The 16,825-nt window shown below is 43.8% G+C and overlaps 2 protein-coding genes across 4 annotated transcripts in view; one reads left to right on the top strand and one right to left on the bottom strand.

The window, feature by feature from the left end:
- Nucleotides 1-10,250, bottom strand: part of abcc6 (ATP binding cassette subfamily C member 6) — a 46,969-nt gene extending 36,719 nt beyond the window's left edge. For 2 of the 3 annotated variants that reach the window (XM_062964307.1, XM_062964308.1), the window contains exons 1-5: nt 6,561-6,681; nt 4,784-4,921; nt 4,349-4,474; nt 4,108-4,169; nt 1,575-1,706 (exon numbers count right to left, since the gene is read on the bottom strand). In XM_062964307.1, coding sequence (XP_062820377.1) covers nt 1,575-1,706; nt 4,108-4,169; nt 4,349-4,474; nt 4,784-4,921; nt 6,561-6,563 — 461 coding nt within the window. In that variant the 5' untranslated portion in view covers nt 6,564-6,681. Of the gene's footprint in view, nt 1-1,574; nt 1,707-4,107; nt 4,170-4,348; nt 4,475-4,783; nt 4,922-6,560; nt 6,687-8,669; nt 8,847-10,177 lie in introns of those variants that run through there. The other variant, XM_062964309.1, reaches the window with a different exon arrangement.
- Nucleotides 10,251-13,512: 3,262 nt separating this feature from the next.
- Nucleotides 13,513-16,825, top strand: part of LOC100566831 (BOS complex subunit NOMO1) — a 42,974-nt gene continuing 39,661 nt past the window's right edge. Inside the window, exons 1-3 of the mRNA XM_062964221.1 lie at nt 13,513-13,697; nt 16,360-16,449; nt 16,689-16,734. Of these exons, the coding sequence (XP_062820291.1) occupies nt 13,554-13,697; nt 16,360-16,449; nt 16,689-16,734 (280 nt within the window). The 5' untranslated portion in view covers nt 13,513-13,553. The remainder of the gene's footprint in view (nt 13,698-16,359; nt 16,450-16,688; nt 16,735-16,825) is intronic.

Here is a 16,825-nt window from a genome sequence, read left to right as displayed (position 1 = left end):
CTATGATAAGTGTCTAAATTTGAATGGCGACTATGTTGAGAAGTGGTATTTGGGTGTGGCAAAACGCTGTGTTGCCGGCTGGTTGAGGACGCAAGCGGCAGAATTTGGTGGGGGAGGAGTTGCCAAGCTCATTCATCGCTATGATCAGTGCCTAGATTTGAATGGCGACTATTTTGAGAAGTGGTATTTGGGTGTGGCAAAACGCTGTGTTGCCGGCTGGTTGAGGACGCAAGCGGCAGAATTTGGTGGGGGAGGAGTTGCCAAGCTCATTCATCGCTATGATAAGTGTCTAAATTTGAATGGCGACTATGTTGAGAAGTGGTATTTGGGTGTGGCAAAACGCTGTGTTGCCGGCTGGTTGAGGACGCAAGCGGCAGAATTTGGTGGGGGAGGAGTTGCCAAGCTCATTCATCGCTATGATCAGTGCCTAGATTTGAATGGCGACTATGTTGAGAAGTGGTATTTGGGTGTGGCAAAACGCTGTGTTGCCGGCTAGTTGCGGATGCAAGCGGCAGAATTTGGTGGAGGAGGAGTTGCCAAGCTCATTCATCGCTATGATAAGTGTTTAAATTTGAATGGAGACAATGTTGGGAAGTGGTATTTGGGTGTGGCAAAATGCTGTGTTGCCGGCTGGTTGAGGACGCAAGCAGCAGAGTTTGGTGGGGAAGGAGTTGCCAAGCTCATTCATCGCTATGATAAGTGCCTAGATTTGAATGGCGACTATGTTGAGAAGTGGTATTTGGGTGTGGCAAAACGCTGTGTTGCTGGCTGGTTGAGGACGCAAGCGGCAGAGTTTGGTGGGGAAGGAGTTGCCAAGCTCATTCATCGCTATGATAAGTGCCTAGATTTGAATGGCGACTATGTTAAGAAGTGGTATTTGGGTGTGGCAAAACGCTGTGTTGCCGGCTGGTTGGGGACGCAAGTGGCAGAGTTTGGTGGGGAAGGAGTTGCCAAGCTCATTCATCGCTATGATAAGTGCCTAGATTTGAATGGCGACTATGTTGAGAAGTGGTATTTGGGTGTGGCAAAACGCTGTGTTGCCGGCTGGTTGAGGACGCAAGCGGCAGAGTTTGGTGGGGAAGGAGTTGCCAAGCTCATTCATCGCTATGATAAGTGCCTAGATTTGAATGGCGACTATGTTAAGAAGTGGTATTTGGGTGTGGCAAAACGCTGTGTTGCCGGCTGGTTGGGGACGCAAGCGGCAGAGTTTGGTGGGGAAGGAGTTGCCAAGCTCATTCATCGCTATGATAAGTGCCTAGATTTGAATGGTGACTATGTTGAGAAATGGTATTTGTGTGTGGCAAAACGCTGTGTTGCCGGCTGGTTGGGGATGCAAGCGGCAGAGTTTTGTAGGGAAGGAGTTGCCAAGCTCATTCATCGCTATGATCAGTGCCTAGATTTGAATGGTGACTACGTTGAGAAATGGTATTTGTGTGTGGCAAAACGCTGTGTTGCTGGCTGGTTGAGGACGCAAGCGGCAGGGTTTGGTAGGGAAGGAGTTGCCAAGCTCATTCATTGCTATGATAAGTGCCTACTACCGCTTTAGAGTTGCTCTAATGCACAACCACACTTACTCTTCAGCACTTGCACAATGCTTTTCCCAGGCGTCCTTAAACTTGGCCACGATCTCCTCAGAAGAGTTCTCTTTCGCTAGTGACCACAGATCTTCTCTTTGTAGCGGCTTCCAATATCCTTTCCAGATCGTCCTGCAAAACCAATGTCATGAGTTGAGGGCTGCTCATAGCTAAGGATGTTGAAGGCTTTCACGGCCGGAATCACTCGGTTGTTGTGAGTTTTTCGGCCTGTTTGGCCAATATGTTCCAGCAGCATTCTCTCCTGATCTTTGGCCATGTTCACAGCCATTCAACATTGAAGGTGTGCTGGTACGGCTGTACCAGAAGCTCCGACTTTATTTCAATGTCATAGGACAGGCCTCCTGTCAATCATCATTAAGTTTGGTTCCGCCCCTTGTTCAGTGCTCTGGGAGGGAAGGAGCCATTTTTAAGTCAGTCTCACTTAGGAAGCTAAGCTATAGGACGTAGACCAGCTCGTCCTGTAGAAAAGCTTCATATCTCAAGAACATCCGGGGATATAGAACATCCAAGAAAACAGAAAGAGAAATTCCAGGGAAAAAGGTCCCAAAAGTTCTGGCGGAGAGCTCACAGCCTCTCAGCCTCACAACTCCTGAGAAAAACAGCCCTGAAGTTTCCAAAGAAACCTCGGAGAGGGAACAGCCTCACAGATCCACGGAACCCCAGCTGAAACATCTGCAAGCCTTGGTTGGTAGGTCCACTCGATACAGAACAAAAATGTATTGAAAACTCCCAAAAATTGTAATACCAATCAGGTTTCTACAACTCTATATTAGAGTACTTCTCTTCAAATTATATTGCATATAACAAAATAGCTTTCAAGATATCATCAACAAAGGTACAATTTCCATGTCATAATCTAACAAAGTATACTATTAAAGGACATGAAGAGACAACCAAGTCCATATTATTCCTGGAGTTGCGTGGAATCTTGGGCCAATGTCAATTGTAGTAAAGATATTCAGTCTCAAAAATAACAGTTTCTAATTCAAAGGAATTCTTTGTTTGATTCGCAACACCAAGAACTGGTACACAACAAGGTCTCCCGGGTTGTTCCCCTTGTTTCGTTATCACTTCCTCGGGTGTTGTGTCTGTTTTAATTATGTTGTACTTAGTATGATTCTTATTAGTAGCTCTGGCTCTGTTTGAAGTGGAGTTCTATAGGTCCACTCGATACCCAGACGCATTTGGAATCAGTAGTGGGTCCCACATCAGCTAGGCCCAGATAATAGACAGCCTGGGAGAGGTTATAAGAGGGTTTTCACAGTTATCCAATTGCCTGTCCCCTGGGGACAAGACTGAAAAGGCCAATAGTTTATTAAGGAAACTTTGAAGTGTTATTTGACTCCTTGAAGATTTATTATTTGTTCATCAATAAAGACTTTGTTATCTCATTAAAGACCCAAAGGACTATCCTTGTTCAGGAAGATCCTCAAGAACCTCTCTTTCAAGGCGCCCTGGCTTCCCGCTGGACATAAAGTATACGTCCTATACAAAAAGACAATAGTTACCTGTCCAGCGCGTGATAGAACAGAAGGAGTTAACCACAGTTTCTGTCAGAGTATTAGCAGCGCAACAGTAGTTGGATGGAATCAGTGGAACGCAGAACGAAGAGACATCAGAGACGTTGGTAAAACTATATATTAGGCATGTCCAATCGATGGAAAAAGTGTTTCAATTCTCGTTTCTAAAGTAGGCGGCGCTGGCACTTCGATATAGAAAGTATTTCCGATTTTTTTCACCCAAAAATTTCGGATATTTCTGAAAATTCGTAATGATTCGAAATGATTCTAAAATAGCGGACGCGCATGCGCAATCGCCAAAAAAAAAAAGGAACCGTGGGGGGGGGGCTTTTACAGGGCTCTCCCGCCCTCATTTCTTGAGCTATCCTCATCAAATTTACAAATAAGCTCCCATTCAAGGTAGGTTGCAGAAACAAAATAATTTTAAAAATATTTATAAAATTTATATATAAAAAAAAATTAAAAATATATTTAAAAAAAATTTTTGGGGGGAAAAATTGACGAAACATTAAGAGACAATTAGAGAATGAGCCAACAATGGTTCGAATTACATTGCTGGTTGGGCTGTGAGACAATGTCTCGGAATGCGTATCAAAAAGCGAGAACAATCCGAAATAATTCCGATATACGATTCAAAACGATTTTTTGGACATGTCTACTATATACAAAGGTTTACTGACTTCAGTAATAATCAAGACAAACAGATTTGCAGACAAATACAGGACTTGACTCTACTGAGAACTGAACTAAACTGATCCAAGCAGTAATGCATACACACACTTGTGTCTGGACACTCCCCAGTTTCAGCCACACATCAAGGTCAACACAGCTTCTCAGCAATTAACTCTTTCCAGACTATAGCACACTCTGGATGATGCAATCAGTATGCAATACAGGCAAGACACAAATTTCATTTAAATACTACCAATACACAAATCCTACATTAACAGTTTCAACCCTCTAACATTTAAAACCAAGTTGTGTTTCCTTACCCCGCAAACCACCAAAATGTGATTCTGGAAAGGAAAGACGCTCTGGATTCAGGGCACGGGTTCTGCAAAAGTGTGAAGAACACGGTAGACTTCACATATGTGTGTCATACAAGGGCATCGGTCTTTTCCCGGAAAGACTAGGCATTTGGAAAAGTTAAATGGAAAGTAAAGTCGGAAGTCTAAATGAAACATTGATGAAAGCATCTCCAAATAGGAAAAGTGAAAAAGGTCCGAGTCTTACAGCGTCAGAGTCAACTTTGGAAAAGAAGGGAGGCTGATCCACGAGGCAGCAGAGACCCAGTTCCAGGGAGACCAAGGTGAAATAAATATACGATGTCGCATGGTGGAAGGGAGCGCTTCTGAAACCCTGCAAAAGTATGCAATTTATGGTATTATTCAAATGCATTTTATGGTATTATTCAAATGCATGAAGCTGCAAGACTATTCAGTGCCAAACAGGGATTCCCCGACAAAGGAAGCAGCCAGGCTTCAAAGTGGCTCTTTGACTGAGGGTGCGACTCCAGCTACTCCAGGAAACAGCCAGGCTCTGAGGCTGCAAGGCTATTCACTGCTATTCCACCTGGCTAACAAATGATTCCCATAAGCCACAGCAAGGTTAACAACTGTTAATAGAGAGATGTCATCAAAAGGACGAGGCATAATTGATAATACTTACACCTTCCCGAGCCTCTTGTATTTTGGAGATAAGGGAAGCCGTAGCGGAGAGAAAAGAGAGCAACCAATACAGCAACAGGAGGCCGGAAGACTGGACTCCTTTCTGCCGTTCCGTCTGAGTTAGAAATAAAACCAGGATCTAGCAGGAAAAGCAGGGAGAAAATCCATATATATAAAAGTGTAATGTACATTTGTAGGACTGAGTAAACAACAAAACCACTGGACCAAATCACACCAAATTTGGCCACAAAAGACATGGTCATCCAATCTATGTCTTTCCATAAAAAACCCTATAAAATTAGGTCCAAATTACAGAAAAACCCCCAAAATCAAAAATTACAAATCACGCATGCGCAGAGCCCCAGCATTAAAAAAACTCTACAATCTGGACAGTAAATAAAGAACAACACTCTGAAATAAGGGTATTCCAGACAGGAAACAACCAGGGCCAGCTAACACCTCCCAACAAAGGATTCCCCCAGGGAGGAAGCAACCACAAGTATTCGACTTGTGATTCTGTGATACGAAATCCAGCATATCTATCTTGTTTGCTGTGTCATAATAAAATAACAACAACACTTGGGAAGTATTCGACTTGTGATTTTGTGATACGAAATCCAGCATATCTATCTTGTTTGCTGTGTCATACAATGATAATAATGATAATAATAATAATAATAACAACAACAATAACAACAACACTTGGGAAGTGTTTGACTTGTGATTTTGTGATACGAAATCCAGCATATCTCTCTTGTTTGCTGTGTCATACAATGATAATAATAACAACAACAACAACAACAACACTTGGGAAGTATTTGACTTGTGATTTTGTGATATGAAATCCAGCATATAGATCTCGTTTGCTGTGTCAAACTATGACTTTGTGTCAATAATAATAATAATAATAATAATAATAATAATAATAATAGGGTTGCTTTGAGCTTTCCGGGTTGTCTGGACATGTTCCGGAAGCATTATTATTATTATTATTATTATTATTATTATTATTATTATTAACATCATTTTTACCCCGAGGGGACTCAAAGCAGCTTACAATAAATAGGCAAAAATTCAATGCCTTAAAACAATGTAAAAACAACAATTTATATAAAACAATCTACAAAACAACAATTCATATAAAACAGGTACCATTGCAAAATAAAATCACATTATATAAAATTTTAAGCATGTCCAAGATTAAAATCCATTCATCCAGAATCAGAAGCATTCTCTCCTGACGTTTCGCCCACATCTATGGCAGGCATCCTCAGAGGTTGTGAGCTCTGTTGGAAACTAGGCAAGTGGACTGTGTGTGTTTGTGTGTGTATGTAATTATATATGTATATGTGTATGTGTGTATGTATGTATCTATGTATCTATATATATATGTGTGTGTGTGTGTGTGTCCATATCTGTTTGAGGCAAGTGTGAAAGTTGCAATTGGCCACCTTGATTAGCATTTAATGGCCTTTCAGCTTCAAAGCCTGGCTGATTCCTGCCTGGGAGGAATCCTTTGTTGGGAGGTGTTAGCTGGCCCTGATTGTAATCATGGTATGGTCAGAGCTCCGACTCACTCCAAGTAGCAAGAGTTTTTCCCTTCCAGGTGAATTTTTTAAAAATATATTTTTCGTGTCAGGAGCAACTTGAGAAACTGCAAGTCGCTTCTGGTGTGAGAGAGAATTGTCCGTCTGCAAGGACGTTGCCCAGGGAATATTGCCCAGATGGAGACGAAATTAAAAAAACAAACAAACCTAAATTAAAAGTATTAACCTTACCATCGTAGCCAGTTGTAATGCACAGCTGATGGCGAGTCCTGGATCTTGTTGAATCCCATGGTTTGCTTCCCAAAGGATGTAGCATGTACTTGCAAAATACACGGCTAAGAAAACAAAGCCGAGAACCTGGGAACACGCAAGGAAAATGGACAAAGGATTGGCAGAGATGTGAGTAGATCAATAGGTACGGCTCTGGTGGGGAGGTAACGGCGCTTCATGCAGTCATGCCAGTGGCCACATGACCTTGGAGGTGTCTATGGACAACGCCGGCTCTTCGGCTTAGAAATGGAGATGAGCACCAACCCCCAGAGTGTGAGTAGATCAATAGGTACTGCTCCAGCAGGAAGGTAACAGCACTCCATGCAGTCATGCCAATGGCCACATGACTTAGGAGGTGTCTATGGACAACACCGGCTCTTTGGCTTAGAAATGGAGATGAGCACCAACCCCCAGAGTGTGAGTAGATCAATAGGTACTGCTCTGGCGGGAAGGTAACGGCGCTCCATGCAGTCATGCCAGCCATATGACCTTGGAGGTGTCTACGGACAACGCCCAGAGTTGGACACGACTGGACTTAACGTCAGGGGAAAACCTTTACCTTTACCTATGTCTTATTAATGACCAAAGGAGCCAATTAAAATGCATTCTAACCTGCTTTATTTGCACATCCAATTACTGTAGGTAATGTTAGCTTAAACCAGTGATTCCCAAAGTGGGCACTACCGCCCCCTGGTGGGTGCTGCAGTGATCCAGGGGGGCGGTGATGGCACCTATTAGGACACGGGGCGGGGCCAGGGGAGGGGCGGGGCCTCTTCCCAAGTGCCGGAGACAGGGCTGAGCACCTAGGCGCCTGTTAGGACACAGGGGGCGGAGCTAGAGGAGTGGGCGTGGCTTCTTCCCAAGAACCTGAGACAGGGCTGAGCATCTACACTTCTCCTGAAGTGCTTGTTGGGACACAGAGAGCGAAGCTAGGGAAGGGGGCGGGGACTAAAGGGCAGGGCTAGGGGTGGGGGCGGGGCCTCTTCCCAGGAGCCCGAGACGGGGCTGAGCCTCTATATCTCTCCTGAGATGCCTTTTAGGACTAAAGGGCGGGGCTAGGGAAGGGGGCGGGGCCTCCTTCTAAGAGCGCGAGACAGGGCTGAGCATCTATATCTCTCCTGAGGCGCTTGTTGGGACACAGAGGGCGGAGCTAGGGAAGGGGGTGGGGCCTCCTTCCAAGAGCCTGTGACAGGGCTGAGCCTCTATATTTCTCCTGAGAGGCCTTTTAGGACTAAAGGGCGGGGCTAGGGGTGGGGGCGGGGCCTCCTTCCAAGAGCCTGAGACAGGGCTGAGCTTCTATACTTCTCCTGAGAGGCCTTTTAGGACTAAAGGGCGGGGCTAGGGGTGGGGGAGGGGCATCTTCCCAAGAGCCTGTGACAGGGCTGAGCTTCTATACTTCTCCTGAGAGGCCTTTTAGGACTAAAGGGCGGGGCTAGGGGTGGGGGCGGGGCCTCTTCCCAAGAGCCTGAGACAGGGCTGAGCTTCTATACTTCTCCTGAGAGGCCTTTTAGGACTAAAGGGCGGGGCTAGGGGTGGGGGAGGGGCATCTTCCCAAGAGCCTGAGACAGGGCTGAGCTTCTATACTTCTCCTGAGAGGCCTTTTAGGACTAAAGGGCGGGGCTAGGGGTGGGGGCGGGGCCTCTTCCCAAGAGCCCGAGACAGGGCTGAGCCTCTATATCTCTCCTGAGAGGCCTTTTAGGACTAAAGGGCGGGGCTAGGGGTGGGGGCGGGGCCTCCTTCCAAGAGCCTGTGACAGGGCTGAGCCTCTATACTTCTCCTGAGAGGCCTTTTAGGACTAAAGGGCGGGGCTAGGGGTGGGGGCGGGGCCTCTTCCCATGTGCGTGAAACAGGGCTGAGCTTCTATACCTCCCCTGAGGTGTTTGTTAGAACACAGGGACGGGGTATAGAGGCTCAGCCCTGTGAGGCACTTGGAAAGAGGCCCCGCCCCCTCCTCTAGCCCCGCCCCCTGTGTCCTGGGATAGAAGCTCAGCCCTGCCTCAGAGCTCGTAACTCCGCCCACCCCAGTCCCGGCCGCCTGCGAGAAGCCCCCTCTTGCAGAAATCCACTTGCCATTTTGGCTTTGAAGACGGCAGACATCCTGATGTAGCCTCTGGCATTCTTCTGGAGGTAAAGGTAATAGAACGGGAAAGAGGCCCAGAGGCAGAGGCAAGGAATCCAGACCAGCACGGTCGACTGGAAGCAGGTGGTCAGGCGCGGGGTGTCCGTGTGCCATGTCTGGTTCCAGTCCTGCAAGGCAAAAGCACAAGCGTTAAAGACGAAGGAGAAACAGAGAGTAGAGAAAGATTTCCAGGCAGTTTTTGGGACATTCCATCCTCATATTGCCAGTCCAGATGTTTAGCACTTCATCTCCCAGAATTACTGATTGTTGGCCAAGTTATTTGAAGCTCCTGGGTCCTGATAGCAGCTGAGTTTTTCCTGTTTTTTTTCGTCAATGCAACTGTCACCTGGGATGCCGACATCAATGATTCAAACCTTTTTCTTTTCCACAACCGTGATGTCTGGTGTGTTGTGTTCCAGAACTTTGTCAGTCTGGATTCGGAAGTCCCACAGTATTTTTGCATGCTCACTGCCCACTATCTTTGAAGTTTTGTGATCCCACCAGTTCTTTGCTGCTGGGAGGTGGTACTTGAGGCATAAGTTCCGATGAATCATTTGGGCCACATGGTTGTGCCTCTGTTTGTAGTCTGTCTGTGCGATTTTCTTACAGCAGCTGAGGATATGATCCATGGTTTCGTCAGTTTCCTTGCAGAGTCTGCATTTTGGGTCATCAGCCGATTTTTTGATCTCCTGGGCTGCAAGGATCAGGCCTTCTGTCTCCTTCTTCAGGGTCCCATTCGTGAGCCAGAGCCAGGTCTTCTCCTTATCAGCTTTTCCTTCAATTTTGTCAAGGAACTTTCCATGCAATGTTTTGTGGTGCCAGCTGTCAGCTCTAGTTTGTAGTGCGGTTTTCTTGTACTGGTTCTGCTCTAATTTGTAGTGCGGGTTTCTTGTACTGGTTCTGCTCTAGTTTGTAGTGCGGTTTTCTTGTACTGATTCTGCTCTAATTTGTAGTGTGGTTTTCTTGTACTGGTTCTGCTCTAGTTTGTAGTGCGGTTTTCTTGTACTGGTTCTGCTCTAATTTGTAGTGTGGTTTTCTTGTACTGGTTCTGCTCTAGTTTGTAGTGCGGTTTTCTTGTACTGATTTTTTGTCTGCTGTGCTTTGAGGAGTTTCTGATTTTTGACTTCAATCAAAGCAGGTTCTTCACTTCGCTTTACATATTCTGCCAGGGCATGTTCTTCTTCTTTGACTGGTCTTCTTCTTTGACTGGTCTTCTTCTTTGACTGGTCTTCTTCTTCTTCTTCTTCTTCTTCTTCTTCTTCTTCTTCTTCTTATGTTGTGATTATTAATAGTCAACATGGAAAATACACAACAACCCAAAATCCATAATATATGTGGGACTAAGGTTTCTCCACTCCAGCGCTTTTGGAGGCAATACATTTGGATACAACTCAAAGTGACAGCACAGAATAGCTCAAAATTAAAGTGTTCAGTTGCCCCGAGACTCTTTTTCTCTCACCCACAACTTGGCAGAGCGGTTTCCCCAGGAGCCGCACAGCCAGCTTGCGCCACGCATGGCTCCGTCCGATCCCCTTCCAGCGGCTCCACTTTGTCCCGCTTTCCCAGCTTCCTGGCCTCTTCCAAGAGGCGAGACCCACAGCTCCTCCCTCTTTGACCCAAAGGCCAAAGTCTCTGCCGCAGATCAAGGTCTTCTTGGAAAGAATGTGTGTACACACACACTGTTATTTTATTCATTTCTATGTTTGCAAAGCATGGGAGCTAGACATGTCCGATCGATGGGAAAAGTGTTTCAATTCTCGTTTCTAAAGTAGGGGGTGCTGGCGCTTCGATATAGAAAGTATTTCCGATTTTTTTCACCCCAAAATTTTGGATATTTCCGAAAATTCGTAATGATTCTAAATGTTTTTAAAATGGTGGACACGCCAAAAAAAAAAAAAAAAAGGAACCTGAGGGGGGGGGGGCTTTTACAGGGCTCTCCCGCCCTCATTTCTTGAGCTATCCTCATCAAATTTGCAAATAAGCTCCCATTCAAGGTAGGTTGCAGAAACAAAATAATTTTTAAAATATTTTTAAATATATATTTTTAAAAAATTGGGGGGGGGGGAATTAACGAAACATTAAGAGACAATTAGAGAATGGGCCAACAATGGTTCGAATTACATTGCTGGTTGCGCTGTGAGACAATGTCTCAGAATGCGTATCAAAAAGCGAGAACAATCCGAAATAATTCCGATATGCGATTCAAAACGATTTTTTTGTACATGTCTAATGGGAGCATGTGGCCGAAAAGGACCCCAAAGGCACCGGATCCCGTCTGATCTTCAAAACTATGCAAGGTGCACCTCAATGCTCAAAATCCTGAAACCCCCCAAAAGTATGAGCATGAGATTTGAGTCAAGAGGGCATTTTAACAGCATGGGCCGTTGGCCATGAAGACAAAAGTCCATCCACCGTTGCTGTGCCAAAATTCCCTTTTATCCAAGGCAAACGCGTTGCATCATAAAACTGTGGCACGGCGTTCGTTGTTATCCCAACAGGACCTTGCAACATTTACAGAAGACCCTTTTGTACTGAAAGAACACAAATGAAAATACATACAGGAGAAGTACCTATTCATCTACTCACACTCTGGGAGTTGGTGCTCATCTCCATTTCTAAGCCCAAGAGCCGGCGTTGTCCGTAGACACCTCAAAGGTCAAGTGGCTGGCATGACTGCATGGAGCGCCGTTACCTTCCCGCCGGAGCAGTACCTATTCATCTACTCACACTCTGGGGGTTGGTGCTCATCTCCATTTCTAAGCCCAAGAGCCGGCGTTGTCTGTAGACACCTCCAAGATCATGTGGATACTGGCAGGACTGCATGGAGTGCTGTTACCCTCCCGCCGGAGCAGTACCTATTGATCTACTCACACTCTGGGGGTTGGTGCTCATCTCCATTTCTAAGCCGAAGAGCTGGCGTTGTCCGTAGACACCTCCAAGATCATGTGGATACTGGCAGGACTGCATGGAGCGCTGTTACCTTCCCGCCGGAGCAGTACCTATTGATCTACTCACACTCTGGGGGTTGGTGCTCTTCTCCATTTCTAAGCCAAAGAGCCGGCGTTGTCCATAGACACCTCCAAGATCATGTGGCCACTGGCATGACGGCATGGAGCACCATTACCTTCCCGCCAGAGCAGTACCTATTGATCTACTCACACTCTGGGGGTTGGTGCTCATCTCCATTTCTAAGCCGAAGAGCCGGCGTTGCCCGTAGACACCTCCAAGGTCATGTGGCCACTGGCATGACTGCATGGAGCACCATTACCTTCCCGCCAGAGCAGTACCTATTGATCTACTCACACTCTGGGGGTTGGTGCTCTTCTCCATTTCTAAGCCAAAGAGCCGGCGTTGTCCATAGACACCTCCAAGGTCATGTGGCCACTGGCATGACGGCATGGAGCGCCGTTACCTTCCCGCCGGAGCAGTACCTATTGATCTACTCACATTCTTGGGGTTGGTGCTCATCTTTATTTCTAAGCCAAAGAGCCGGCGTTGTCCGTAGACACCTCCAAGGTCATGTGGCATGTGAGTTTGTTGCTCCAGATGGAGGAGTACCTATTGATCTACTCACATTTGCATGTTTTCGAACTGCTAGGTTGGCAGAAGCTGGGGCTAACAGCGGGTGCTCATTCCGCTCCCAGGGTTTGAACCTGCACCCTTTTTGGTCCACAAGTTCAGCAGCTCAGCGCGTTAACATGCTGCGCCACCAGGGGCTCCTTTGTTGCCTTGTACATGATATTAGCCATGTACAGTAGAGTCCCACTTATCCAATATAAACGGGCCGGCAGAATGTTGGATAAGTGAATAGGTTGGATAATAAGGAGGCATTAAGGAAAAGCCTATTCAACATCAAATTAGGTTATGATTTTACAAATTAAGCACCAAAACATCATGTTAGACAACAAATTTGACAGAAAAAGTAGTTCTATAAGCAGTAATGCTATGTAGTAATTACTGTATTTATGAATTTAGCACCAAAATATCACGATATATTGAAAACATTGACTACAAAAATGCGTTGGATAATCCAGAACGTTGGATAAGCGAGTGTTGGATAAGTGAGACTCTACTGTAGTACAATATAGTAATTTAATTCTTATACTGTATATATAATATACAATAATTTATAAATATAATATATTGTATAAACGTATAATATTGATAATACAACATTATACTAATAATAATATAATTAATAATTATTATATATTATATATTAAATACAATATTTCTCATAATATTACTATATAATGATATAGTACAATATAGTAATTTAATGCTTATATTGTGCTAGGCTAATAATATATTGTATGTACATTTGATTTGTAAGCCGCTCTGAGAAGAGCGGGATATAAATGTAGCAAGTAAATAAATACATAATTATTATCTCAGCAGCTTTGATAATACAACATTATACTAATAATAATATAATTAATAATTATTATATATTATATATTAAATACAATATTTCTCATAATATTACTATATAATGATATAGTACAATATAGTAATTTAATGCTTATATTGTGCTAGGCTAATAATATATTGTATGTACATTTGATTTGTAAGCCGCTCTGAGAAGAGCGGGATATAAATGTAGCAAGTAAATAAATACATAATTATTATCTCAGCAGCTTTTAACAAACGACTCACCAACTTCAGAAAAAAAAGAAAGTGGTGGACAGAGTGGGAAAGGTGCAGGGCGGTCTTCCCACCGGCAGGGGTCAGTAGTACAGGCGCTCTATAGTAATGCCAGCTTTCGGGAGGTGTGTGGGCCTGGCGCATGCGCTGTCGTTCCCCGGCCTGGCCTTCCACTCGAGGCCTGTGCCGTCATGGCGGCGCCGGGGCTTGTCGGGCTGTGCTGGCTCCTGCTCTGGGGAGGGCCGTGGGCCACGGTGGGCGCCTCCGAGGACATCGTGGTGGGCTGCGGGGGCTTCGTCAAGTCCAGCGTGGAGATCAACTACTCCCTCATCGAGGTGAGGCCTAGAAGCAGGCCTGGGCCGACTTGGGCCTTCCCTTCCTTCAGGTGTTTTGGACTACAACTCCCAGAATTCCTCACAGAATTCCTCAGGCCCTTTTCTTTCCCCCCTCAGCCGCTTAAGCTGAGTTGTTGTGAGTGAGTTGTTGTGAGTTTTCCTGGGTTGTTGTGAGGAAAAGCTTAAGCTGGGTTGTTGTGAGTTTTCCAGGCTGTCTGGCCATGTTCCAGAAGCATTCCCTCCTGACGTTTCGCCCACATCTATGGCAGGCAACCTCAGAGGTTGTGAGGTATATTGGAGAAACTAATCAAGGAAAATTTATGTATCTGTGGAAGTAAGAACTCCTGTCTGTTGGAGGCCAGTGTGAATGTTGTAATTCGTCGTCCTCATTAGCATTAAATGGCCTTGCAAGCTTCATGTCCTGGCTTATTCCTGCTTAGGGGAATCTTTTGTTCAGAGGTGTTAGCTGCCCCTGATTGATTCATGTCTGGAATTCCTCTGTTTTCAGAGAGTTGTTCCTTATTTACTGTTCTATTTTAGAGCTAGATTGGGTTCATTTCCAAAATTCCCCACGTGCTTCTTGTGGATTTCAATGGCTTCCCTCCCTCACCTGACATGATGGTTGCACAAGCATTTGGAAAATTTCAACAGATGCTTGTGCAACCATCATAATGGTTATAATGTGTTCTTGAAGGTTTTCATGGCCGGAATCACTGGGTTGCTGTGAGTTTTCCAGCCTATCGAGCCATGTTCCAGAAGCATTCTCTCCTGACGTTACTTCTATGTTATTTTGTTGCATTAGCCCTAGCCCAGTTCCCACGGTTGTCCTGGCCCATCCTTGAATTCTATCCATTGGTAGCAGAACATCACCCAATGGAATAGTCCTGAAAATTGGTTTTGTTTTAAATGGGTATACAGTAGAGTCTCACTAATCCAAGCCTCACTTATCCAAGCCTCTGGATAATCCAAGCCATTTTTGTAGTCAATGTTTTCAAAATATCGTGATATTTTGGTGCTAAATTCGTAAATACAGTAATTACAACATAACATTACTGCGTATTGAACTACTTTTTCCTGTCAAATTTGTTGTAAAACATGATGTTTTGGTGCTTAACTTGTAAAATCATAACCTAATTTGATGTTTAATAGGCTTTTCCTTAATCCCTCCTTATTATCCAAGATATTCGCTTATCCAAGCTTCTGCCGGCCCGTTTAGCTTGGATAAGTGAGACTCTACTGTATTTGTTTTAATCGTAATTATGTTTATGTTTTTTATTACAGTGTGTAGTATGTTTTCTGTGTTGATATTGAATGCTTACCTAAGTTGGAAACCACCCTGAGTCCCTTCTGGGGAGATAGAGCAGTATTTAAATAAAGTTTGTTGTTGTTGATGTTTCACCCACATCTATGGCAGGCATCCTCAGAGGTTGTGAGATCTGTTGGAAACTAGGCAAGTGGGGTTTATACGAGCTTGTCTGTTGGAGGCAAGTGTGAATGTTGCAATTGGCCAGTCTGGACCTGTTCATCTTTGGAGTTTTTTCTGAAGTTTCAGTTTGGAAAGTTGTATTTCTCTAAATGGCCCAAAGCTTGTCACAATGAGGAGCTTTTCAAACTTAATCTGAGCTATGGAAAACCTCAACAAGTGGCCTTCCAGGCAGCCTGTCAATCCTGATAAGTTTTTCATAAAAGCCATGAATCAATTATTCCTGCTCGTGGATAAGCCGCATTCCACTATAAGAAAGAAGCACAGAGCTTACTGTTCTTTTTTTTTTTATATTTCTATTTTGCACAAAATAGTGATAAACAAACACATAAAAGTTCATAAATGTGTACACAAAGGGATGGGATATGGGAAGGGGAGACTATAATTACAACAGAAAATAATAATAATAATAATAATAATAACAACAACAACAACTTTATTTTTATACCCCGCCCCATCTCCCCGAAGGGACTCGGGGCGGCTTACATGGGGCCTGGCCCGATAAAACAAACAAATAACAGTAACAAAGCAATAAAACAATTATCCTAGTAAAAACATCAACATCAATAAAAACAATCATTAAAATCAACAGGCAAGATACAGTGTTAAAAACAGGAGACTAATTTGTAGATCCCAGGCAAAGTACAGAGTGTTACGAAATGGAAAAAATGAAAGAAAAAAGAAAATCCCTAATACAAAATAGAAAAGAGACAAGGAAAAAGAGGAGAGAGAGAGTACAAAAAGAGCAAAAAAAGTGATATAAACACACAATAATAAGATACACCCCTATACACGTGTAGATTTTTTTTTAAATTTAAAAGTTTGAAATTCCTGTCTCATGGGCTGCTTCTTTATCTCTTGACTTGGGACTAAAATGGCAGGAAGCTTTCTTTGGGTTTGATAACGCATTTCATGGCCTAGCATACATTTCAACCGGTAGCATATCTATGGATTTTGCATCCATGAATCCCACCATCCACAGCCTGAAACCTTAAAAAAGGAAATCCACAAAGCAGACCATGATTTTCTCAGTCATTAAATATAAAGGGACTTGAGCATCCATGAATTTTGGTATCCACAGGGGGTTCTGGAACCAAACCAAAGACTCACTATAACTTGAAATGACATAACTGCTCCATCAGAATTACCATGTTTGTTTATTTTTCTTTTCATTTATAGATTAAATTATACACAAAACATGGGACTTTGAAATACCAAACCGACTGCGCTCCAAATAATGGTTATTTCATGATTCCTCTGTATGATAAGGTCAGTGGTATTGTAATATCTGGTGTGATTCATCTTTGTTGGCTGAATTTTATCCCATATTGTTTATGGATATTTATAGATTCATGAATGACAAAAAGTATGGATTTAGAGGAAGGGAGGAAGGGAGGATGAGAAAGAAAACACCTTGGGGTATAGCATGGGTTTTTAACAAAAAGAATATTCTGATTTTGTTTTCAACAAAGTAGATTGTAATAAGTGTTTCTTGTTTTCTTTTCTAGGGGGATTTTGTTCTTAAAATTGAGCCTCCCCTAGGGTGGAGTTTTGGTAGGTATCTATTTAGTACACTTACTTTTTTTTTTAAATTAGATTTTTATTCAAGTTTTCTTGCTTGCACATACATTAAAAAAAATAGGAC

The sequence above is a fragment of the Anolis carolinensis genome, unplaced genomic scaffold (genome assembly GCF_035594765.1).
Source record: "Anolis carolinensis isolate JA03-04 unplaced genomic scaffold, rAnoCar3.1.pri scaffold_13, whole genome shotgun sequence".
In the NCBI taxonomy this organism is placed as follows: domain Eukaryota; kingdom Metazoa; phylum Chordata; class Lepidosauria; order Squamata; family Dactyloidae; genus Anolis; species Anolis carolinensis.
The sequence above is the reverse complement of the archived record's forward strand: the minus strand, read 5'-3'. Positions and strand labels throughout refer to the sequence as shown.